Source organism: Vicugna pacos, chromosome 1, assembly GCF_048564905.1.
Source record: "Vicugna pacos chromosome 1, VicPac4, whole genome shotgun sequence".
In the NCBI taxonomy this organism is placed as follows: Eukaryota; Metazoa; Chordata; class Mammalia; order Artiodactyla; family Camelidae; genus Vicugna; species Vicugna pacos.
In genome coordinates this window covers 116,651,433-116,676,011 of record NC_132987.1, presented here as the reverse complement: position 1 = coordinate 116,676,011, position 24,579 = coordinate 116,651,433, and the positions used below count along the sequence as shown (strand labels likewise).

At 48.0% G+C, this 24,579-nt stretch overlaps 1 protein-coding gene across 2 annotated transcripts in view; it reads right to left on the bottom strand.

Moving 5' to 3' along the window:
• Positions 1-24,579, bottom strand: part of DOP1B (DOP1 leucine zipper like protein B) — a 103,445-nt gene that overhangs the window by 53,981 nt on the left and 24,885 nt on the right. For both annotated transcript variants that reach the window (XM_072969030.1, XM_072969035.1), the window contains exons 3-14: positions 19,616-19,797; positions 19,070-19,240; positions 13,868-14,057; positions 12,099-12,197; positions 11,628-11,751; positions 9,834-9,943; positions 9,145-9,259; positions 7,872-7,992; positions 6,235-6,354; positions 3,764-3,866; positions 2,972-3,163; positions 250-934 (exon numbers count right to left, since the gene is read on the bottom strand). In XM_072969030.1, the coding sequence (XP_072825131.1) occupies positions 250-934; positions 2,972-3,163; positions 3,764-3,866; positions 6,235-6,354; positions 7,872-7,992; positions 9,145-9,259; positions 9,834-9,943; positions 11,628-11,751; positions 12,099-12,197; positions 13,868-14,057; positions 19,070-19,240; positions 19,616-19,797 (2,212 nt within the window). The remainder of the gene's footprint in view (positions 1-249; positions 935-2,971; positions 3,164-3,763; positions 3,867-6,234; positions 6,355-7,871; positions 7,993-9,144; positions 9,260-9,833; positions 9,944-11,627; positions 11,752-12,098; positions 12,198-13,867; positions 14,058-19,069; positions 19,241-19,615; positions 19,798-24,579) is intronic.

Here is a 24,579-nt window from a genome sequence, read left to right as displayed (position 1 = left end):
AATGTCCCAGATCTTTATGCTGGACACCCAAAGTTTAAAAATACAGACCCAGCCTCACCAACTTTCCATCTGGTGAGACATAAATCAAAACTGTACGCACTAATCACAAAACAAGGAAGGAGACAAATGTGGCAACAGGTCCCTTCTCGGCTGATGTGACTTTAGCTGGTCTACACGCATCCACTGCCTGAGTCACATGACTCCCCAGGTGGGCCCCAGCAGGGAGTGGGGTGGGGGCTGCCCTCTCACCTGGAAGCTGGAAGAGCACTTCGCAGAGCCGCTCGGTCTCCTCCTCGGACAGGTAGACGGGGAAGGTGGCGCACTCCAGCAGCAGGTGGCAGGCGGCCGCGAAGGCCTCCCTGCAGCCCTCTCTGGAGCTCCCCAGGTCGATGACCACCTGGCCCATGGCCCACTCTCCCTCCTTCCGGTGGCCGGGGCTACTGGGCAGAGGCGGAGGCGACTCCATGCTTTTGGTCTTAAATGGAGACCCTCGGGCGGTGAACAGGTCTGAGAGCATCTGCTTGAACTGGGGCACGCTGACGGGCTTCGCCTCCCACGGGGTCCTCCTGCCCGCGCCGCTGGCGGCTGCACCGTGCATCCCGCCCTCGTCCCTCTGACCGGCGGGCTCCTCCAACTTGGTTTCTTCTCCAGATGCCACCAGCTGGACTCCAAAAATGTTCTTGTGGGCGAAGTTGGCAATCAGCTCTTGGATGCAAAGAAACGTCCTCTGCATGCTCCCACCCTTCTTCCAAACGTCGTCTTTATCTGGAGAAACTCTGGGAACCCTCAAGTGCTCAGAGAGCTCTGGAGACGAGGCACTGAGCCCGATCCCACTGTCTTCAGATTTCAGCGGAGGAAACAAAGCATCTTCATCACCGGGCAGCACTGCGTTTGGGTCTAAGATTATTTCACTGTTTTCACCTTTTACTGGACTCTGCAAAAAAAAAAAAAAAAAAAAAAAGAAAAAAAGAAAAAAGACACAAGGGAAGTTTGTACTGTGTATCTGGTAAGACCCAGGAATTCAACCATCAGCTGAATCAGGATACAAATGTGTACTTCCTATTTTTCGAAATCATAATTCTCTACACCAAGAGAATCCCTGTGTACAGATGTGTTTGAAATGAAAAGGGCACACAGCAGGCCGGAGAGAGGCTGACAAAGCCCCACGCTCTCTAGGGGGGCTGCCTTTGAGCCCACTTTGTATGTTTTATTTAGACCCTTCAGGGTTCAAAAAGATTATTTAAAAACAGCTTCTGACAGACTGAAAAATATGAATGAGGACATTGGACTGAATGTAAAATAAAGGCACAAAGAAAGAGGAGAACGCTAAAACAAAGTACATTTTACATACTCACACAGGTGCATATATATTCTGCGGCTTTTCCAAAAGGATGACGCTTCAATCTTTAATGAATCAACCTCTTATATTGTTACTCAGATAATATTACATTAAATTGAAAAATTTTCAACATTCAACATTTAGCCCACTGTGCTCTCTGGGGAAGAACAAAGCAATATTATGCAACTTTTGAAATATTGTTAATTATGTTTCTAGACTACACATGCTTAAACTTTATATCTTGTATCATTTTTAGGATTTTTTTTCCAATAGCTGTATTAGGTAGCCAAAAAAAAAAAAAGGAATTAATTTTGAAACTGAAGTAACAATCTGTAACTAGTCTGCAAACTGACAATCAAGCCCCATAGGCAGCTCATGAGCCCTAACCAGCACACAGCCCCTGTCCCGCAACACTCCACTTTCTCAGTCTGTTCGCACACCTGCCCACCTTTGCACCAAGTGGATTTCAAGGGCAGAGCTTTCAAATCACTGAACAGTAGAAAACAAAAATAATTCAAAGACCGTGGGGCCTCAAACTGATTGTGGAACCATAACTGTTACAGTCTTTTTGGAGAACAATTTGGCAGGGTCTCTCCAAGTTTAAAAAGAAATGGGTTTGATTGCAACCCATTTCGAGGAACTGATCCCTCAGAAACCCTTGCAGCCCTGAAAACGGTCTGTGCAAGGATGCTGACTGCGGCACTGTAACGGTGAAAAACTAGAAATAACCGAAATAATGTCCACGGGGGAAGAGCAATTATAGCCATACCGTAGACTGTCACGCAAAAGTTAGAAAGTGTAAGATACTTCCACGTGCACAGATCGGGACAGATGTCCCCAGATGCGGCCTGGATGAGAACCAAAGCAAAGCAGAGAATAATGTACGTTACGGGTTGAACTGTGTTCCCTAAAAAAGATGTTGGAAGTCTTAATCTCCAGTACTTATAAATGTGACCTCATTTATAAGGAAATAGAGTCCTTGCAAAGATCAAGTTAAGTGAGGTCATTAGGGTGGGTCCTAATCCAGCATCACTGGTGTCCTTATAAAAAGGCAAAATTTGGACGCACAGATATGCACATGGGGAAGACGCTGTGTGAAGAGGAGGGCGGAGACTGGGTGGCGTGTCTACGAGCCAAGGAATCCAAAGATGGCCAGCAAACCCCAGAAGACAGTTGAGATGCGTGGAACAGATTCTCCCTCACAACCCTCAGAAGGAATCACCCTGCTGACACCTTAACCTCGGACATCTGGCCTCCAGAACTTCAGACAGTAAGTTTCTGTTATTTGTCACCCAGTGTGGCACTTCGTTACCATAGCCTCAGGAACTAATCTCTCACCTATATTAAAAAAAAAAAAAAGCAAAATTTCATATATACAAACATGCATATAGAAGGTCTGGACAGTGAGCTACGTCTAACCGTGAGCTTAGTGATGGGCTGTTGCAGGAAGTACCAGAGAAGGGGTGGCATGGAGGAGGGTGACTTCTACACTAAAAGCTTTGATAAAGCGTTAGAGGACGTTAGAAGTGTATTTTAGACATTGCCGATACGTCTTCCGGTCTTTACTCCTACCCGGGAAGGCACAAGGATCTTTCAGCCCAGGGAACCACTTCCGCTCCTCCCAGCACCTACCGAGCTTCCACTTGCAAGCTCCGTGTCCAGGTAGGCAGGGGGCATCTGGACTTTGCTGAGCACTTTGAAACACGTCTTCACGGCGTGCGTGAGCTCAGGTACGCTGAGCGCATCCATCTCCTCAGCCAGAGGCTGCACCAGGCAGCCCAGCACCTGCGGGAGGTACTGGGTCTGCACCTCAGAGTAAAGTTCCTGTGAAGTAAAGGCACGGCTTTAACTAACTTGTTTCCAGTTTACACTCTAGAAAACGGCCCCTTAGACAATCCAAATATTTTTAGAGCATAAGTTTGTTTCATGTTAGTTTCCAAGTCAGAAAACAAAACAATATTTCTTTTTGATCTAAATCAATGGACATTCTTCCTCTCCGTTCAGGTCGCTTTATTCTTTCTAGTAAAAAAAAATAACTGCCACAACTATTTCTATATTAAGGAGATTAGTTTCCTTTGAGAAAATGAGCCAACAGCACGATTTTAACTAGGAAATACATTTACTCTCATTCCTAAATAGCTGTCATACAGGGGTGACACCCAGTTCATCATCTGGTTTCATAACTTCAGCTCGGCCCACTTACAGCTGGCTCAAAAGTTATAACCCTTTTAATTAAAAGGACATAAAAGACATAAGAGATCACACCTGGCTACAGCTTCCATGCTGAAACAAACATGGAAAGGGTGCTACGTATTTATGTGTAATACTCTTCGGTAAGTTTCGGTTTCTATAAAGGCCGACAACACTCAGAAGAACGTAAGTAACAGCCAGCACTGAGCCATCTCTTTACAGCGAGGGACCCACCAGGGGGATAACGTCCAGAAGGAACACGAGGAGGGTGCAGATCTCCGAGGCCGTCGGGGGAGGGCCGACGCTTCTCCCGAGAGCGTTTCTCTGCTTCGTTGGTCTGCATGAGTCCCAGGAAAAGAAAAACAAATCAACTCTCTTAAAATAATTTCAAGCATTTCCTATGATTCGCAGTAACATGACTTATTCTATTTCAATTCTATTTCAAATATAATGAAAGACAGCTTCTATAGTACTAACATTAAGCTTTGGCGCCTAAAACTATCGCACACATAAAAGAGTCAGTAAGTGTCTCGAATCTGCTTAGCTACAAAAGGCGTTCACGCTGAGCTGAAGTTCATCGAGTCAGATGAAAGTGGTCCCAGGCTCACGTAGAATGCCACACCGAGCAGAGCTGGAGCTGCCCGAAGCAACGACCCCAGGCCCACAGCAATGACCCCAGGCCCACAGCAACAGCCCCAGACCACAGGCATGTTCCGAGGGAGGGAGCCGGGCTCCAGGGCAACGCAGGACAGCTGTTCGACTTGCTCTAAGAGCAACCACAGGCAGCTCCCCGGGGTCACCACGAGCTCATCCACGCGAGGTGCTCGGAATTGTTCAGTTTCCTCAGAGAAGTGTAACTCCACCAGTCAGTTCCATTAGGAGCTGCTTATCTTATACTGAAAGTCAACACTTCCTTTTAAATAAGAAGGCAACTGGATAAATGAGTTTAAAAGTATATACTGGTTCTTGAAACAGAATAATTTTGGATTCACCTAGCTATCACAGTACAATTCAACTTGAGTTAATCTTCTTCGTTGTAAATTATTGCTTAGTTATCTCGGAGTTTATCTTGGTAAGAGAATGACTAAAAACCTGCAACCACTACATCCCGGAGATTCTGCTTATAGGTGTCGACTCTGAAGAAACCCGTGTGTCTGTGTGTAAAGAGACGGGGCAAGTGTGGTCACCACAGTACTACGGACAACAGTGAAAACATTGGTTTATTTGCGCACTGGACTACCACACCTACGATGAATGAAAGATACACACTTGGCATAAAAACACAGACATCACGGGCAGGAGAGGGATTAATACTGGGATGAAAGGACAGAAAAGTGCTGGGACGGTGGGCAGTTAGCTCTATTGGGGTAGCAACGTTTTATTCCTTTAAAAGAAAAAAATGTGAATAATAATAGCCTATAATGAAAAAGAATATGAAAAGGTATACATATACGTATGAAAGAATCACTACATTATACCCCAGAAATTAATACAACACTGTACACTGACTATATACTTCAACAAAAGATAAATAAGTGAATAAATGAATAATGTAAATGTCCAAAAATAGAATAAATAAAAGAAAGACGTGAAAAACAACAATCAAGTGTCACCTGTAATTTCAGTGACAGGTGACGTATGTGTGACATTATTTCCTCTCCTCTCTTACACCTGAAATGCTTCGTTAACTCTTTCTCTTTAAAGAAAGCACTCCTTGTAACTCTGAAATGGAGATAAGCTGACCAAAATACTTTCCGGTCTCAGTATAACATGGCCCTGCTGTTCCCATGGATCCAATTACGATGAATTTATTCATCACAGGTTCGAATGCCTCCTGGGGCCTGGCACTAGAGAGGGCAGAGCAGGAGCAGCTGGGACGTCAGGCAGGCCTGGTTTTAATCTCAGCTGCTGCTAACTTGCTGTGCAGTGCCACACAAGGTACTTCACGTCTCTGAGCTCCGGCTTTCTTACGTGATGGGAGCGCCTGCTTCTCCCAGGGGTGTCCAGGGGATGGCCCAGGGCAAATGTTAATAAGTAACGCTCTGGTTGCAGCTGCAGGTACCGAAGACAGTGTGACAACACTGGGCATTGCAAAGGAGGTGACAAGAATGAGGTTTTAGAGCATGACCCACGGGGCAAAATGGGGTGTGAGAGATGACATCAGTCCTCCTTTACAGGGAGAACCACGGGCATGGGCCCTGCAGGACAGCCTGCCATCCTGAGTGCACCACCCCCCGCGATTCTGGGGGGGTGCAATTCGCCAGACTGTAAGTGGCAGTAAAGCCGACTGCAGCCACTGAAGACACGAATACTTTCAACCGACCAGGTATCCACGAATTTCAGTAAGAGTTTAAGAAAACTGATGATTCCAGAAAGACTCTAGCCAATCCCAGGGCCACAAAACTAAACTTCTTTAATAGATCGGGCCTCCAAGGAAGCCCTGTGTGAAGAAAGCCGATTAGAAAACGCACAGAAGAGTTCCTAAAGTTTGACTCTAATAAGGAAGCTTCAGAATTATGCGAATCTTCTAAATGGCAACGTCTTCAATACTCTTATAATTTTAAACGAATTCTTTCCAATCGTGTCTTCAGCAGAGACCACTCAACTTGAGCCAGTTAAGTATCGTCTGACCACAACAGCAGCCACAAAACCATGAAGCCCTCAGTTCCTTCCCACACCCTCACCATCCTGAACCGGAAGCTTACCTGAAGCAATTCTCAAAACACCTTGTCATGTAATCCCAGAGAAAGTCTGTGCTCAGGGAAGTGATCAGCAAATTCACCGTTTTAACAATCTCAGAGGCGTGTCTGTTTTCTTTTATTGCACTGTAAGGGAAGAGGGATATTTATAAACGCATCTAGGAAAATCCCTGTATGACAAGAATGCCATGTCTGAAAAACTAATTCATTTTACCACTTACAACTTATTTCTAGAGAGATTGGCAAACTCAGTTACAGATTAAAATGTATCTGTTCTTACGTAGGGAAGAGTATGCACTGTGCTGTCCTAAACGGTATTTACACTGATACATTCTCTCAGAAGCAAGCTTAGGAGCTCCTGGAAAAAGGATGTGACATGGAAAACCAGTTTCGTCCAACTACAGGTAATTACGTACTCCACTTGTGAAATAATATAGTAGAGCTATTTAGGAGGGAAATTTGGCTAACATTTAAATGTGCATCATCTATGACTCAGGGAATTTATTCCAGGGATTTATCCTACAGAAATTCTTGCACAGGCACACTAAGATGTAGGCATAAGGCTATCAATGCAACATCATTTTAAAATACTGAAAGTGGAAACCACCCAAAAGTCAATCAATAAGAGACTGGTCAGTCAGGATTTCTTACAGAAGTGATAAAGCCTTACTGAGGAATCTAAAGCAACTTCATGTTCATAGGAGAAGAGAGCAGAGCCATTTACACCTTGCTTTGAAAAAAAAATCAGGCAACTAAACAGTTACTGTAATTCCATCTTAAAAATGAAAGATAAGCATCCATGTACTTATGCATTCAAAGTCTGGAAAGAAATGCAAATGTTTTACGTTGTGCTCTGAAGAGCGGTGGGATTATGGACGGTATCTATTTTTCTTGATACCTTCAAATATTGGTATATTCTACAACGAACAGGTATTCCTTTTGTGCTCAGGAAAACAATAAACTACTCTCATTCCGGGAGAAAAAGCAAATACTAAAAACTCTTGGCACACTTACAATGAACAAATGAGAAAAAACTTCTAATTGCTTAAAATTTTCAACATATCCAATGCCAATTCAGGGAGAAGGAAATTATATCAAGAGTAAAAGTAAAAGTAAAAGGGAAGAGGCTGTACTACCTTAAAAAGAACAAAAACAGAACAAAACACAGGGTTGATGGATAACCTGTCTGCTGTCTTCCAAACCCCACTCACCCTGCCTCCAGGGTCATAGGGCACGTGCCCTTGGGGAGCCCTCACCTGCTCCCCCCTCTTCTGACGGGTCTCCCTGAAGGCTGGTGCCCACAGGCTCCACTCCCTGCCCTGATCCCCGCCTGCCCTCCTCCCTGTAACTGGCCGCTTGGATACACTAGACGAGGCTGCCTCTGTTGAATCACTTTTCACACTTGATTAATAAACACGGTTTGTACTTCCCGGGCTGGGGCAGAGACAAGATCAAACTCCTTTTAAACTCTTCACAGTATTCAACAGGAAAAAGTCAATTCGTGCTGATCGATTTCAGAGCACAGGCCTGGCCTGCTACACCTCCACTTTCTGAGGCACTTCACGGTTTACAGTAAACAGAGGGGAAAACAACATGGCTTTAGGGAGGGAGGAAAAGAGGGAAGTTAGAAGCCAAGCCCGTACCTTGTCAGGGAATTTCCACTCTGAGTGTAGCTAAGTTTAAGATCAGAGCCGAGAGCATCTCTGCAGTAAGAATAAAAGGCCCGGATGACTTCCAGAAACAAATCCCCAACCACCTGGGGCCCTGCAATGAAGAAGAAAATAGCCAGAGAAAGATGAACAGTCCATTTTTAAACCCATGAATGACATACGTATAAAAGATACCGTGAGTAACCCTATGGACAATTTACGCAGTCTCATACAGAAACTTTAGGAGTGACAATGACACCTTCAGCTGGGGAATAACACTGGTGAAACAGTTTCCACCGACACTTTTGTAGGACTTACCACATGCTGGACACCATTCTAAGTATTTTAAAACTACTAACTTGTTTAATTCTCGGGACAGCCATTTAACCAGGTATTGTTCTGCTGTCCTGATTACAGGTAAGACGACTGGGGCTGGGAGGCTGAGCGGCTGGCCCAAGGCGGACTCTCTGGGCCGAGGCAGGGAGTGTCACATGTTTTAAGAGTGTATAAACCGCAGGGCCAGAGAGTTCACTCAATATAAACACCAAGACAGCAGGGTAACCTTCCCTATTCTGAATTCTTTAAATGATGAGTTAAAACAACCCAAAAGAAACACCACCAACCCTGAAAAGCTTAAGGTGGCTCAAAAGAACTGGACCAGCTGCCAATGAGGCGGGCAGAAGGTGGCTGGACATTTCTGCTCCACAGACCTCAACCATCAGGAAGGGAGTGACCTCCCACCCCTGTACACAGAGGAATGAACACAGGATGATTCAGAGAAAACAAAAGCTCTGTCAACACATCTGTGTAAAAAGGAATCAGCAAATAATCGAATCTCCTATGCTTCCATTTCGTTGCCTCTGGTTCACGACAAGCCCCAGCAGAAGCGTGCCGAGTGCTTTTCAGTAGTGAAGGCAAGCTCGTGGTTGAGATTCAAGGAGAAGAAATGAGGAAGTGGCTGAAGCCTGGTAGGAAAAGAACAGATGAGACTGACTGGCCGTCCTGCCCCTCTGGTCTCTGTTATCAATCCGGAGCTCAAAGGCTATTTTCCTAACAGGAACGTTCAGGTTACTGAGCAAAACTTTTAACTGGTGCCCAGACAATGACAAGTGAACCTCACAGCATGACTCCAGTACTGCACGGTTCTGAGGTTCCAAAGATTAAATCACATTCTAAACAACACGTCGATTGTATCTCATGGAGTTTTAATCCCCCAAAACAGGTGGTCCGTCTTTGGCATCTGATGGCAAAGCGCATCTAACATTACCTATTTCTGGCTTGTCGAGCAGGCTGATGAGGATGCGGAAAGGCTTCAGGTACGCGTGATGGCGTTCCTCTGCGTCAGCATCCGGGAGCTTCTGGTGCAGTATCTCAGCCAGCCCCTGTGGTTGTTTTTTAAGCCACGTATCAGGGTATTATATAAAGCACAGTATCACATTATCAGTTGTTTCAATTCTTAAATACTCTGGGACAGAAGTAAAAGCAGTCACAGACCGCCAAATGAGAACAGTTGGCATTTTGTATTTGGGGCTCCATGTCCACGGAGTCAAACAACCACGGATAGAAAATATTTGGGAAAAAAAGATTCCAGAACATTTCCAAAAGCAAAACTTGAATTTGCCATGCACTGGCAACTACTTACACAGCATTTACACTGTACTAGGTTCTGTAAGTAGTCTAGAGGGGATTTGCAGTATGTGGGAGGAGGTCTGTAAGTTATATGCAAATACTCAGCCATGTTGTACACATGAGGGATTTGAGCATCTGGGGATTCTGGTATCCATGGGGGTCCGGGGAGGGTAATGGAACCAATCCCGCTCCATACATGGAATTTTCCCCACCATGTACCAAGGAACAGCCCCAAAATCTTCTTTGCAGCCCCACAAGGAACTCCACTGAAGAACCCTGATCAGGAATGTCCTAATTGGGGTCTACTTTCCAGAAATGCTCCTTTACCTCAACTAAAAGATCCTTGGAATATTTCTCAAAGAAATACAAGGACTGGTCTTCATAAGAATTTGAGGTTTCAGATTCTGGCACAACGGTATTTCCTTTAATATCTGAACCTATAAAAGAATAAGCACCATAAGTTGTGAAGAGATCTACACCCTTAAAGTACATCGGATCGTGCAGAGGGCTCACGCTCTGACAATCTGAGAAACAGAATTCCTCCAACAGAAAAATCAAAATCTGATCCAGCAAAACCAAGTCAGATTTTCTTCTGACAGAGGTGTGCCAGGCATTGGACAGGCAGAATTCCATCTCAACACGGATCAGTTGAGTTTATCCCAAGAACTCATTCTAATTGTCCTTGACAAGTATAATTATAGGGGGTCTAACGGAATGAGTATCATTTTTTTAAAACCAGTGTTTATTCGTACGGCATTATGTGAAATTGGTATTCTCATCTACATGCCCTCATTTTGCACCTTGGGTAAGTCTTTAAGGTCCTCTGGGGCAAGGAACGGCATCTTTCTAAACAGTCTGGACTCCTGGGTCGGGGCTGAGCAAGTCAGAGCTGGGGCTGAACTTGGGTCCCGGGTCCTCTCTGTCCACAGCAAGTCGAGACCCACTGGGAGGGAGGTATGCATTTAACAAAATCATCCTTTAAACAAAAATGCTTAAAGAGCCTGTAAATACCCTTCAGGAAATCCATCATCAGTTTCTACGCTATGACTTCTGAAAGTTTTATAACTAGGGGAAGAAAGGGTTAAGAGGACTTTCTGACATTGGGATAGAAGACCTATTATGTTGAGGGTTTAAAAAAAAAAAAGTTGTGAGGCAGAAAATAGTCTGTGTGGCGCGATGACGGTGGACACACATCCTTATATGTTTGTCTAAGCCCAGGAAATGCACAACACCGACTAGAACCCTAATGAAAACGGTGGGCTGTGGGTAATGAGGATGCACTGGTGTAGGCCCACAGTTGTAGTAAACATGCCACTCTGGTGGGGGACACTGATGATGGAGGAGGGGAGGCTGGACATGTGGGGGACGAGGGGTAAACGGGGCATCTCTGTACCTTCTCTTAGCTTTACTGTGATCCTAAAACTGCTCTAAAAAATACATATAAAGTCTTAAAAAAAAAAAAGGCTATGGAGTCTGTTCACCATCGCCCTGTGCACCACCTTCTCTTAGGCGCGTGAACATGGGAATTTATAAAATTCAGAAAGAATTCAGAAAATTCAGAAAGTAAGCCCTGTGACTGCCTGGGCTCTGTCCCCATGAAGCCTTCCAACCAACAGCCAAGGGTTCTTTCCCTACGGGTTTACAGGCTCCACGAGAACACACGCACAGAGAAACATGGAACAGGGCTCCCGCGCCCCGCCAAAGGCATCCCAGGATCTCCCCAAACGTGCCGACGCTGCAGACGCTCCCATCCACACAGGACCTCCACGTTTATGTGCTTTTCTCACACGCACTCTCAGCCCATGAAACCTCGCCACAGCAACAGGCTTCTACTTGAATAATGTCTAGTTACCATCATTCTAGGGTATTTCGAGCTTCTTAAAATGGAATTCAGTTAACATTTAAAACTCCCGTCCCTCCCCTATGTTTTACGGAATGGCTACAAACAAGCAAAGCTGTGGCGTGGGCAGGACTCAGCTGACCAGCGTCCATTCAGTCACCGCGTTCTCTCTCCACACTTCGTGATTCAGGAATGTATCACCGAGACTCAAACTTATTCCACGATCAGCACTCAGAGCTTTCACGTTAACCCTGACTTTCGACCACCGCATCACTCAGTACCTAGTAACCAGGCGTAAAGCCTTCTGTTCAGAGACATGTCTCTCCTCAGGAGGGTCTGCGCGGCGGCTGAGAGGATGTGGACGATGTCGGATCTGAGCAGGGGAATGGCTCTCTCGTTGGAATCCTACGAGGGGGACACAGAGAACTTCGCTGCAGGGAGATGACATGGTAAGTTACTGGCCTCTGGACACACGCAGCCCTCCTTACCACAGTCTACAAAGCTTATCTTAAAGAGGGAGTTCTCAAAAGCAGTTGGTTCTCCCTGCGCTGCCCAGGGAAAGAAGCTATTCAATTTTTGCTGTGGAAACACCATCCTCACAAAAATGAACGAGGACCTTTGATCCACTGAGAGTGAACAGTGATCCCTGAGGGGCCGCCCTCCTGCTCAGGACAAGACCAGTCAGACCTATCCCGCTGCCTCACATCCTCGGGTAGGGCCAGCAACTCCCCTGGAAGAACACAAACGCTTACCAGACAGGCATAGAATGGGAAGAAGAACAGAACAACTTCCAGATTATTTCTTTGCACCAGAACGTTTGAGTCCAACAGTGACGCACATAAGGACTTCACCTGTAGACGACAAAACGCCGTGAACATTTCATTCCCAAGACATTGAACACCACGTGCTGGCTACTGTTTTTTCCTCCCGGGAGTCTTGTGTTAACTCACTGTGGAACAGAACATAAAGTATAAACATGGGAGACTTGGTTCTAGCCCCAGACGCTAGGGAGGTTTTGAGATACCGGGAAGACGGACCGCTTGTTTCACCTGAGAGCTGGAGGGGTTTGGACCAGATGGTCAGGTTCTAAGACGTTAAATTCTCTGATCCCAGAAAGGAAAGTCTTAAGGTTCCAACAGGAACTTACAGCTAAACTAAAACTCCAAAGACGTTCGGTCATATGGATTCCAAACCAATTCAGTACAGACTCTGAGTGTCTTTTCTGAGTGCATACAGACATAGTACAGCTGCAAAATGGATGAGAGTCATAAGAGAAATGCGCACCAAAAGCTCTAAGAATTCGGAAGAGGAAAGGGAGAGCTCTTTCAGCTGGAGAAAACAGTGCAGCTTTGGGGGAAAGCTGAACTTGAAAGACGAGGAGGAGACACACTGAGACAACAGAGAAGAGGGCTGGGCAGGGAGCGTGGGAGAGGGGACTGGCTGGAGCAAAGACAGCATCACAGATGCACCAGGGCAGGCCAGACAGCTGGCTCCAGGAGTGCAGAGCCCTGAAGGGGGGAACAGAGGCATTTGGTGGGTTGGGAGCAGGCTGTTAGGATACTATTTAGGTTAGACTTGATCTGAAGGCCAACAGGAAGTCAGGTGTTTTTCAAGCACAGAACAGATCTGAGCAAAGCTATACAAGGCAAATCTCTTAGCAATCGGAAAGGAAAGGGGGAGAAATCGGTTAGAAAATCACTTGATCAGTTGCCCAGAAGCAAGACCCAAGAAGCTGAAGCAGGGCGGTGCAAACAGAGAGAGACGGGCCAGGAAGAAGGGAACATGTTTATGAGAGTCTCCTATGTCCTAAGCGTTGCTCGTGGTCCTTTTCCTCAGAGAGCCCCGTGAGGAAGAGCTACTATTCCCACTTGCAGAGGAATGGACTCACAGGGGTAAGCTGTTTTTGCCAACTTCCTTAAGGATGAACTCAGTTTTGAACATTTTAAGTTTGAAGTGTGGGTCCACCACTAGGTGGCGATAGACTGCAGGCTATTAAACAATCTGTTAAGCTAAAGGGAGAAGACAGGTCTGGGAAATGCCCATCTCTCAAGGTCATGGGAAGGCATGTTGCTACCAGCCAAGAGGGACCTGGGGCAGACACCCCGACAACCCAGGTGTAAGAGCAGCCAGAGGAGAGGGTGATGGCAAGAGCAGAACCGGACAGAGTCTAGAGGAGAAGGAGGGGGCCTCCAGTGCGGGCAGTGGTCAGTGTGCCGTGGAGGCGGGGACAGGGGCAGAAACAAGCCTGCAGCCCAGCAGCAGGCCTGGCGCGAGGTTCTCCGGGTACCGCGACAGCCCCGTATCGCTGAAGGTGCGGGGCCCTGGGAAGCGCTGTCCTCAGGTGAACAACACTCATCTGAATACACCAACTGTGATGCGTATGATAGACACTGACACTGCCATCCACGGTGGCACACGGATGCTGCCTCCTTGCTGGCCCCATCTCGGGGCGCCACCACCTCCCGCAGCCCAGTGGCGCCCTGTGGGGAAGCAGGCAGGCCTGCCCACTGCAACCACCCACCGTGAGCTGGTAGTCCGTCCCCAGCATGTACTTCTGCTCCCTGCCGGGCGAGCCCCTGCTGATGTGGCCCACCACGAAGAGCGAGGCAGGCAGGCGGATGGACGGGCTGGCCAGGACGCTCCCCCAGAGGGCGGCGTAGAACACCTCCTTGCCGACCACCAGGGACAGCCTCAGGAGTAGGGCGTCTGTTCTGTGGATGAGAGAGCACAGGTTAGGGCTCGCTGCCCCCGGGCCCTGGAGACACCAGCTTCCTTGTCATTTTGAGCTGCTGCCACCTGTTTTCCTTCTGTGTCTGTCCTGCCGGCAGCCACTGCAACTGAACTTGCTAAAACAAACGTCACCGAGAGGTGCAGCTTCTCCGCCAAGAGGCAGCGCCTGCCTGGTCCTGTCACCCACCGTGGCACAGAGACCCACCTCCGCCTTTGGCCTGGCTGTGGACGCCACGGTACTTACGGGAGGCGGTCCCATTGCACAGATCAGCCACGTTACATAAAAGCATGAAGAGTCATTAAGGTGTCAAAAAAAAAAAAAAGGCTGATGTGACTGGAGATGTAAATAAAGAGAAAGATACCCCTCACTTGAGCACAGCCGAAAATGTGCCAAGTGACAGTGGACCTCAGAAGCACTGGGGACAAAATCCGCCTGGCCTCCCACTCCAAGGCATGTCCACAAAGCTTGGGGAGGTGTTTCCCTGTCACTCTGCCCACAGCACCTCCGTGCACTGGCTCCCACTCCGGGAGACCATTCTGCTGACAACCTGCATTTATTCGTCCCTTATCTTCTGGTCGCCCAGACGTGACATCAGCAACTTCATGGACGTCCTCTAAGAGGAGCAGGGGCATCGGGGGGCCTTGGCTTGTGTCCCACTGACACTAACCAAGGCCTGGTCCTTCTCTGCTCGGGGTGCACCTGCAGCTGACGGGGCATTTTCCTGCCAACTGTGAAACCAAAGCTTGAGGGCCAGGTGACAGCACCTGTCAATAAAACACGGGAGGCAAACTCCCAAGGCGGGCTGTCACTTAAGGAGTGACCCGGCTCAAAATCTGCAGTGACTCCGTTTTCCACATGCTTCCTATTTGCAAATTACAGGAGGACAAGCCCAGTGCAGTGCAGAGGGCTCTGGGGTCAGGCCCCTGGCATCCAAATCCTGTATCTCCTTCCCGGCAGTGGTGCCGAGGACAAGTTAAACCTCCGTGCGTGTTGGCATCCATCTCTGGTAGGGATAAGAGATGAAATGTCATGAGATGTGTGACAGTCTCTGAGTACAAACTCAGCCCAGGAGAAGAGAGCTGGTGCTGGGGCCACACAGCCCGCCATCCCCACAAGGTCCGCTCCGTTGGCTGACACTCCCGGCTGCCCAGATGGGCATCTGACACTCAGCTGGTACTTGAAAAAAACGGTCAGATGAACGTCACTCTTTCTCTTTTGTTATCACTCAAACTGTCTTTAGCTTACTTTTTAAATAATCAGTTCAGTGTATATTAAAACACTGCATACAAAAAAAAGTCAACTACTTTTTGATATTAAAAATGAATTTTGTTCTTTTTAAAGCTAGTCTGGACCATTTGGACTCATAAAACATTTGTAGCCAATGACGCAGAGTATCATCTTTTCAGAACAAACGAAATGGAGAAGCAGGAGGGACAGCCAAAAGTTTAGGACAAGGACATGGTTTAGTGGTTAAAGGCATCAACTGGTCTCCTATCAAGGCTGAGCAAACAAATGGAGCTTCTCTCTGCCCAGCTCTGAAAACAACCAGAGGCCCTAATTTTGGGCAGAAGTTCCATTCAGCAGTTGTCGTAAATCAGGCAGGTGGATCCCTGTGTCCCCTGGACAGACTGGATGGTCCTCAGCTAGGAAGATTCCTACAGCAACAGAGTAACTTAGGAAGTCCCTGGAATGGTCCTCTCTCTCCAGGATCCCTATCACAAGAACACCAACACTTAGGTAAAACCCAGCGCAGACACCTCAGTGCTCACACTGCTATCACTTCCCCCTTGCTTAGGACAGCGTATTCCCAAAGTAGGTCCCATGGAACACCGGCCACTTGAGCTGTTCCACAGGAGTGGTTCCGCTGTCAAAGAGCCTGGGGACACCCCTTATACTATCCCTCCTTCAGGAGTCAGAGAGCACTGGCTAGTTTTCTTTATGAAAGAAATGCAGCTTTAAATAAACAAAGTCCTATTTTATCCTAAAATATTAATGGATATTAAAAATTGAAATGATACTACAGTTCAGAGAATGGCAATTATGACAGGACTGCTATGGAGAGCAGAGTAAACAGCAAGATAACTGGGGTTAGAAGCTAAACTTCTACTACAGAAGAACTACATCATCTCAGTTGTGAAATTCCAAATTACGTGTGCTCAGTTTAGCGTCCAGAATGATAATCTTTTCTATTCAAAACTAACAACCAAAAGAAAAACAAAACCACCCACAACCCAAAACAAAAGAGACACACCGAACCCCAACCTCCACTCTTTCCATCCTTCCTTGGCCACGCTGGCTGCTGCTCTCCTGTGCCCCCTGCAAACACAAGCTCACTCTACCAAAACGGACACTCTTCTCTGCTCAACTGACGGCAAGTGAGCGACACGGGCCTTTAGCCCCAAGCATCTCACACCTCTGGCTGTGCGGCCACTTGCCGAGCTGTCACGAGACTGAACAGCCTGGTGTGTGATCATCTGAATGAGCAGGGAGGTGACAACAGCGCCCTGCACCACCACTGTCAGACAGATGCCAAATAAGTGGCAAAAAATTCTATAACTAGCAGAGTTCATCATGGTGCCTGGGATCAACCGAAAGAAAGGTCAATAAGTACTTTTCAACTACTATTTAAATCAGGGTTTCTCAGCCTTGACACTGTTACCACCTGGGGCTGGATCCTTCTCTGCTGTGAGACAAACGTGTGCATTGAAGGGTGTTTAGCCTCACCCCTCGTGCACCTTCCCATGATGCCAGCAGCACCCTCCCTGCCCCAATTATAACAACCAAAAATGTGCCCAGATATTGCCAAATGTCCCCTGAGGGACAAAAATCACAGAAATCTCTGGTGAGCCGGTTCTGCCTGCTTACTGACCACAGAAAACAACCACCTCTCTCTCCTCCGTCCTCTTAGAACAGGAGGTGAGTGTCCACCTGCCCCAGCTAATCCTGTTTTCTCAGTACAGCAAAACACGAAAGCCATGTGGCTACTTCTAGGGCACTTTAAAGAAGGAATTCTGGCAGGCAGTGATTCTCAGGCATCAAAGGGTTAGAAAGCCAGGGTGAATGAATCATGAGTCCTAACACTGGCCAAAATTTCCATTCCGTACGGTTCACTAATAAGCACAGACCAGGAACAGTCCCCGCCTCCACGAAACTCGTGAATCACTCGCCTCACCAGCCCCAAACTCACTCACCCCGAGCATCCTCCACCAACCTGGCCATTGTGACCCCTGCCCCAGGCTCTCCCTTTCTGTCTCTCTGCACAGTATTTACTGGGGGTGTGTGGGGGGGTCTGACTCAACTCCTAAGCACACTGGGGAAGAAACTGCTGCCAAACTAACACGGATACATGCAGTCACCTAACTGCTGTTGCCTGTACAGGCGCGCTCAGGCTACACAACCCTTGACTGGCCTCTGCCTCGGAAAGCTTGTCACTAACAGCTTCTGAGAGCTGCAGACGCTGGACTGGGTTTTCTGTCACAGCTGCATCTACTCGGTGATTCATGCAGCTTTACTCAGCTCTTGGTTCAACGTCAAGAAATCACAATGTTAGGAGAAAACACTTGTGTTAAGCAACTTTAGCAACTGTTCAAATGAACACTCATTTATCAACTAAGAGAACACACAAAAACACACTGCTATTGACACGCTTCTGATGTGATTCACTCTTGCAGATTTAAAACCTGCAAAACACTTTGGGAACTGATGTGTTCAACTTCAGACGAGGGGAAAAGTATTTACACACACACACACACACACAATTTGTTAGGAAAATATAAGTGGACCAGAACTTCTACAAAGAGCCTAAGGCCAGGAATCAAGAGACAGAGTCTGGTAATGGTCTTCTTGCTGACCCCAGGTGACCTTGACCATTCCTTAACCCACACACCTACCCAGCCTCGCAGAGCACGGTCCTGGTCCAGAGACAGGCCCTGCCTCCCAGGGAAGTGGATCCTGGTGACTGAGTGCACTGCTGAGGTGGACTCCCTCCCCACTGGGAAGTCGAGAGCCACCACCTGCTCTGTGTGAAAGCCTGAAATGGCCCAAGTGCACATCAAATTCCAGCACACATGCTGGTGATGTTCATGCGACCTTGGTCACCAGCGACAATCCTGCAAACCATTCTGACTGTTTGGTTTCCTTGAGGGGATCGTTCTGACTAGACGCTGGACTGATCCTTCAGTTCCACTCCACACCCCCTGCCCCCCCCCGCCCCCCTAGTCACAGCTAACCCAACAGGCAAAGGTGGTGCGGCTGGGGCCTCTGGCGGGAAAATTTGAACAGTGCCTTGTGTAACCAGATGGAAACTTTTGCAAGCACAAGGGTTCCTAAATCTCCCAGTCAGGCTGTGCGTGGGCTCTGAAAACAGGTCCAATGAACTGAAGTTAATCACTGTGGCATCACTTAGAATGGTTAATACGTGGGAAGTGAGTTCTTGCACTGTAATTCTCCAGAAAAACAGGACACTCTGTATCCTCAGTTGTCTGAATAGATACCAGCTTTCTCCTGACCCCAAGCAGTGACCAAAAAAACAGATAAATACTACTGTGTGAGATTTACAAATTTCTCCAAGGTGCTACTGAAACTTGTCAAGCTATCCTTAGCCGCACACCATTCTGTGCCCTACCCGCCACTGGAACTTGGCCACGCCCTTTTATTTGGAAGCAGCCTAGTGTAACAGGAAGGAGGAGGACTTCAGAAGCTGACACAGGGGTGGAATCCCATCTCTGCCACCCACAGTCGGTGCGACTCTGGGGAATTTCCTGCCTCCTGACCCTCACTTGGACACGGAGGGAGTTCCCAGGGGCACTGGGTATTGTGCCAGGCGGAGCCCAGCACAGAAATGTAAGCATCACCTCGACTTCTGCACCTGTCCTGCTCCCCCGCACGTCTCTGCACTTCTTCCCCGTTTCTCATAAAGCGGCGGAACGCAACCCGAGCCGTGCGGCGCGCCCACCTGGACGGGCACGGCCGTGAGCTCTGGATGAGACCCACCTGTCGTAGATCTCCGAGCCCTCCTCGAGGCCAGGCAGCAGGCCGACGATGAAGGCCTGGAGACTGGGCAGCAGCAGCTTCTGCAGCGGGAGGAAGTACTTCTCGTAAAGGCCGAGCAGCACGGGCCGCACCGACATGGCTGCGTGCGCCAGCAGAGGGAACAACCCACAGCTTGGGGACAGAAGAGGAGGGGATAATGAGACACCTGCTTAGAAGCTCCAAATGATCAGCCAGCCCAACGGGGTCTTCAAAACAGCCAGCCAGCCATCTAAGCTGGTGATGGACATGCCTGCTCGTCATGAGACGGTCACAGCGTGCCTTGAGCACAGCACAGGGGACAGGTCTGGACGGGACACTCCGACTTAAAGAAAAGTCAGGTAGGACACACTCCAGAAGGTGAGCTCTGGTTTCCTCCTGTGATGGATTTATAGGGAGCCATTCTACTTGCCTGCTGTATGTTTCTTGTTTATCACTGTCTTATCTTGGGAACTGAGATGTGGATTACTCAGGTAATAAAAAAGGAATGTGGTGGGGCAGCTACTGTACCTGTAGAGGAACAAATCCTTGGCCAGCCATTTGGTCCCTACAATTTTAAAGATAATTTCATAGGTTTCTAGGGCTTTCAAGTGCACGCCACTGGGCAAAGCAGGATGTAGGCACTGAGCTAATCTCTTGCTGATAAGGAGCCGTCTTGGCAACAAGGAATACCTCAGGTTACTCTGCAGAGCCTGGAAAACAAGGAGAAACACATGAGGAAGGAGGCGGTGACGCTGACGGTGGAGCGTCCATCTGCGGGGGCCGAGGGGACACCAGCAGGCCCCAGTGTGGCTGGAAGAGATCGGGCGTGACAGGACAGGAGGACACAGGGACAGCACAGGGGGCAGGCGGTGGGGACCACGAGCCAGCATCAGGGCCGGGGGGCCAGGAAGCCCCCAGCCATGCTGGAGATGAGGCAGGCTCCAGAGCCGAGGGCAGAGGAAACCCTGCATTCCTCCAAAGGGATTTTGTCACAATCAGGTCGGCTTCTTGGCCACACGTGGAAGCCCGTGGACAGGTAAGGGCTGCGTGGTTCTGCCCGGGGAAGCCTCTGGTCTACACACGAGACTAAGCAGAACACAGAGCTCCTGTCCCCATGAAGACCCTTGTTTGTGTGCGTGGAAGCCCTGGATCTCCCCATCATTCTCCCAGCTCGGCATCAGAGCCGAGTGGCTCTGAGTGAGGGACACCGCAGAAGAGAAGGGGGCACACTTCTGGGCCGTGACTCCTGGCATCTTCACCGGTGGGCTCCACAGAAGAAAATCAGAACCAGGCTCGCACGGAGTGGCAGCCTTCCCGTGCCAGGCCTCCTCCAGCAGGACACAGGCCTTGTGTGCACTAGAGCATCCTGGGCACCTGCTGCACCCAGGAAATACTGCCGGGGGCGTGAGCAGATGGATGCCGCCCCTCAAGGCTGCAGATGACCACGTGGAGGGCACTGGGTGGGTCCTCGAGACTCAATCTTACGATACCAAGTGTCGTCGTTACAGTGGAACAATCCATACAACTCGCACAAATATTTACAGAAAGCCAGCAGGGTAAAGTCCATGCTTCTTAAAAAGCCACTCAAAGGCTGCTATAGCGTGATTTCTGCCTAGTCCCCGCACTCCATCTCTTATGCTTCGGCTTCAAACTTTCTAACAACACAGATCCACCTGCGGCTCCGGCCCGCCCCTCGCTGGCCCTCAGCCAGGACATCCCTCCCATCCGCTGTGCTAATGTTCCTCACTTGAGACTTAGCTCAGCAGCCCCTCCCAGCAGGCAGAACGGTCCCGGCTCCGGGCAGGGCACACTCATTTAGTTGCTGCCCTGCCGGGATCCACGTGCACGTCTATCTCTGACTCTGCTGTGCTAATGACGCCTGCTTCAGGGCTGACCCAGGCGGTGAGCAACCTGCTGGCCAGGCCTATCTCCTTCCTCTGCCGTCCTCAGCGCTCTGCACACCGCCTCCCACGAGATAGGCATCCTGGGACAACGTCACAGGACATGCATGTCAGAACCCCTGGTCCCCGGACGGTGTGATTGTAGGGCCGTGATGGCTTTCTCTCTATGAGCAAAGAAAACGATCCTCCTCTAAAACCTACACGGAGGTTTGCAGGAGATGAAGGGATGAGAAGGAAAGTAATATTTTTCATCAGAGCACGTGGTCAAACTGAACTCTCAGTTCAATGCAACTGTATCTTAAAAAAACCAGCCACACCTAGAGGTCATCAAGGAATACCTTAAAACATTATTTAAGAGAGTCTGATAGCTTAAAACAAAGGAAAAAGCCAACAAAGTATTTTTTTAATGTGCTTACGTCAAACAGAAAACTGAAGTGGTGACCAGAAATACACACTGTAACAGAAAATAAGAACTGAGACGCTGAGGCAGAGAGGAAATGACAGTGGGAAACTCACAGGGAACATTACGGACATTCTCAAACGTACAGAAAAGCATGTCGAACAGCAACGGACCCATCACCCAGCTTCAGCAAGGATCAGCTGGCCAGTCCTGAAGACGCGGCTTTCGGAAACCACGTCTGGGGCTCACCTGGCTTATCGATAATGCGGAGGTGAGTGCGGTGGTGGGCTTTCCCCACGAATCCAGAGGAGGAGGACGAAATTCTGTGCTCACCTGTTCTTTCGGTCAGGCAGGGCTTTTGCTTTTTAAGTCACGATCTCATTTTTGCTTAGCGTATTCTAAGGACTTTTGCTATGTGATGTGTAGAAGCTGTGCTGCAGCTGCTAAGGTGGTCACCTGGGATTCACAAGTGTCTGGTCCCCCCAGGCTGGGCAGTAGCAGCATCCCAGTCCTCTGCCCTTTTGAGTGCAGGCGTGGCAGCATGACTCACTCTGGCCAGCGAGATGAGTGGAATGATGTGTCACTCCTACTCACCCATGGGGCTCTCCTTCCCCACCCTAGAGGTGGGTTGAGCTGAAGCCCCTCCCAGCCTGGGTCCTTGAGAAATTACAGAGAACAGAAACCACTTGCTGACCTGCCCCGAGGCAGAACTCAATCAAATGGTAAAAATCACTGAGTGTGGGGATTGTTTGTTACCATGATGGAACCTTCCCTATGCTGACTGATACACCTCTTCCCATATAAATGGGATTTCAAGGAACCACAACCATTCATTTCAAAGGAACGAGGCTGATTGCTATTTCTTTCTCATTTAAATTTGTCATTCCACTTAATTTAACTAGAAAAGGAAACATAACCAGTGACCAGTACATGTGGAATGGATTGTTCATTGTATGCTGCCCATGTTAATCCAAGCAAACACAGTGTGTCTGAAATGGGGACCCAGTGCCTCTTGACCAAAAGGTACACTGAAGATGAAAGAAGCTGACTTGAAAATGCAAGAACAAAAGATACAATTCGATAGCACTTAGAAAAATGAGAAGATATTCATCCTTCCTGATTAAAAATAAATGCAAATTAAAACTACTAGGAAATGCCATCCTTTTTACCCACCAGATTGGCAAGTTAGATGGAAGCACACAGGTTCAGAAGAAGAGCCGAGACACCCAGAGATCACGAACCAGGTTTATCAAACCTACAGTCAGGATTTGGGCAGACAGGATTTGCGAGCCTGCTCCTTGAATTGGTTAAGAAATCTGATTCCTCTGTGTCTGGGTCATAATGATTTTGTTATCACACTACCCACAGAGCCTGGCACCTAACACATGCTTCAAAACTGAGGCTGAACAAACACACAAGAGTGAGGCTATTATAATGCCTGGCTTAAGTCTGTGAGCCTGCAGGTCAGAGCCTGGAGTTCCAGTTCTCTCATCTGTTGGGTAAATTCTTTAATTTTTCTGGGCTGCGGTTTCAAACGGATAATGATGCCGCACGGAGTTGCAAGCATCCGATGAGACATCACAGGTAAAGAAATTAGCACGGTGCCTGCCACAGCGTAAGTAATCGACAGATATCTCCTCTTAGTATAATGACAAGCTGAAAACTAAGCGCCAGATTTAAAGATGGAGACAAAAATGCACCGCATTTTAAAAGAAGTGACTGAAATCCGATCATTTGTAAATATTGCCCTTTATGTCACAAAAGCAAACAAGGACACTAGTCAGATGTGTTAATGAGATAGGTCGAGAAATATATTGTGTTAGTAAAAGAAAAACTCAAATTGTTGTATATTTGGAGGTGAGATCAACTGTGGACCCAAAATATGATGAGAATACTGACAGACACTGGAGTCAAGGGGAAACTGCATATAATGAGAGGTGGAGCTGAAGCTGAAATTTCCTTTTAAGACGATAAAGGAAAAGGTATATAGTAATTAACATTTAAGATTTAAAAGGAAAAAGAAATTATTTTTATTTCTTGAAGGATATATAATGAAAAAAATTCTAAAGAAACATTTTGCAGGTGGCTAAGACTGGAGATTAGAATTGCCGGGTGAAAACGTTTCCATGTAACAGATCCACAGCACTTTCAGAAGCAAAGGATTCCCCGAGACAGAACTCCACCTCCCACAGTGTGACTTAACTACACGGGAAATGGGGTGTGGACCCCATTATAAAACACCTTCCACGTGAGCAGCACTAAGCAGCACCTCAAATTCTACCTTCCTGAGACTCTTCCTTCATCTCACTGAGGATTAACCCATGGGCCACAAGGGTGTCAACTGAAAAAAAGGCACAACCTAAAAGTTGAGAAATATGTTTTATTAGGCAGACTTTCTGAGGACTTCAAGCCCAGGAGACAGCCTCTCAGATCGCTCTGAGGGACTGCTTCAAAAAGGTAGGGGAGGAGCCAGGATATACGGGAGATTTTGCAACAAAGACTTTACTATTAAAGAAAACCAGATATCTCAAGTTAAGGAATTTAGCGTTTTTCTATGTATGGGAAGATGTAAGAGCCAGGGCTCACTGAAATCATTTCTTCGATGTGCACCTAGCTGTCTAGGGCCAGTGTCCCGTTCTTCCACACCCGAGTCCCCTCTGGGGCACTGCCGGGGGTGCTGCAGTGGCTGAGGGCGTGATGGCCAGGCATTCAGTTTCCATCCTGAGTTCCCTCAGGGCTCACCTTTGGGATGGCTGCAAAGTGATGGTTTGATGGCTGCAACATCCGTTATCCTTTGTTTACTGATACAGCAGGCAATATTTTTTATGTACAAGGGGAATAGCTCCATGTTTTTTAGGGCAAACTTTTTAAAAGAGGGCAAGAGTTATCTAATGATTCATTTCCTCTCAGGCTGCTACAATTTCAGAGCTCCATGTGCTGCTTCAGCCCAGTGGCTTTCTTCAGACACCCTGGATTCAGAAGCTCCCCTATTTGCAAGCTAGCCCCCTTGGGCATGAGCAAAGCGCCTGGTCAACGTGGCCAGCCCACTTCAGGCTCCCAAACACATTTCTGGTAGGAAACTGGAGGGATTCTGCTGCATCCTCTCTGAGAGGTGGGGTCAAGCCTGATGCCCACAGCTGCCACTGCTTCTGAAAAAGATGACACTCTACTCGGAGCAGACCTCCCCTAGG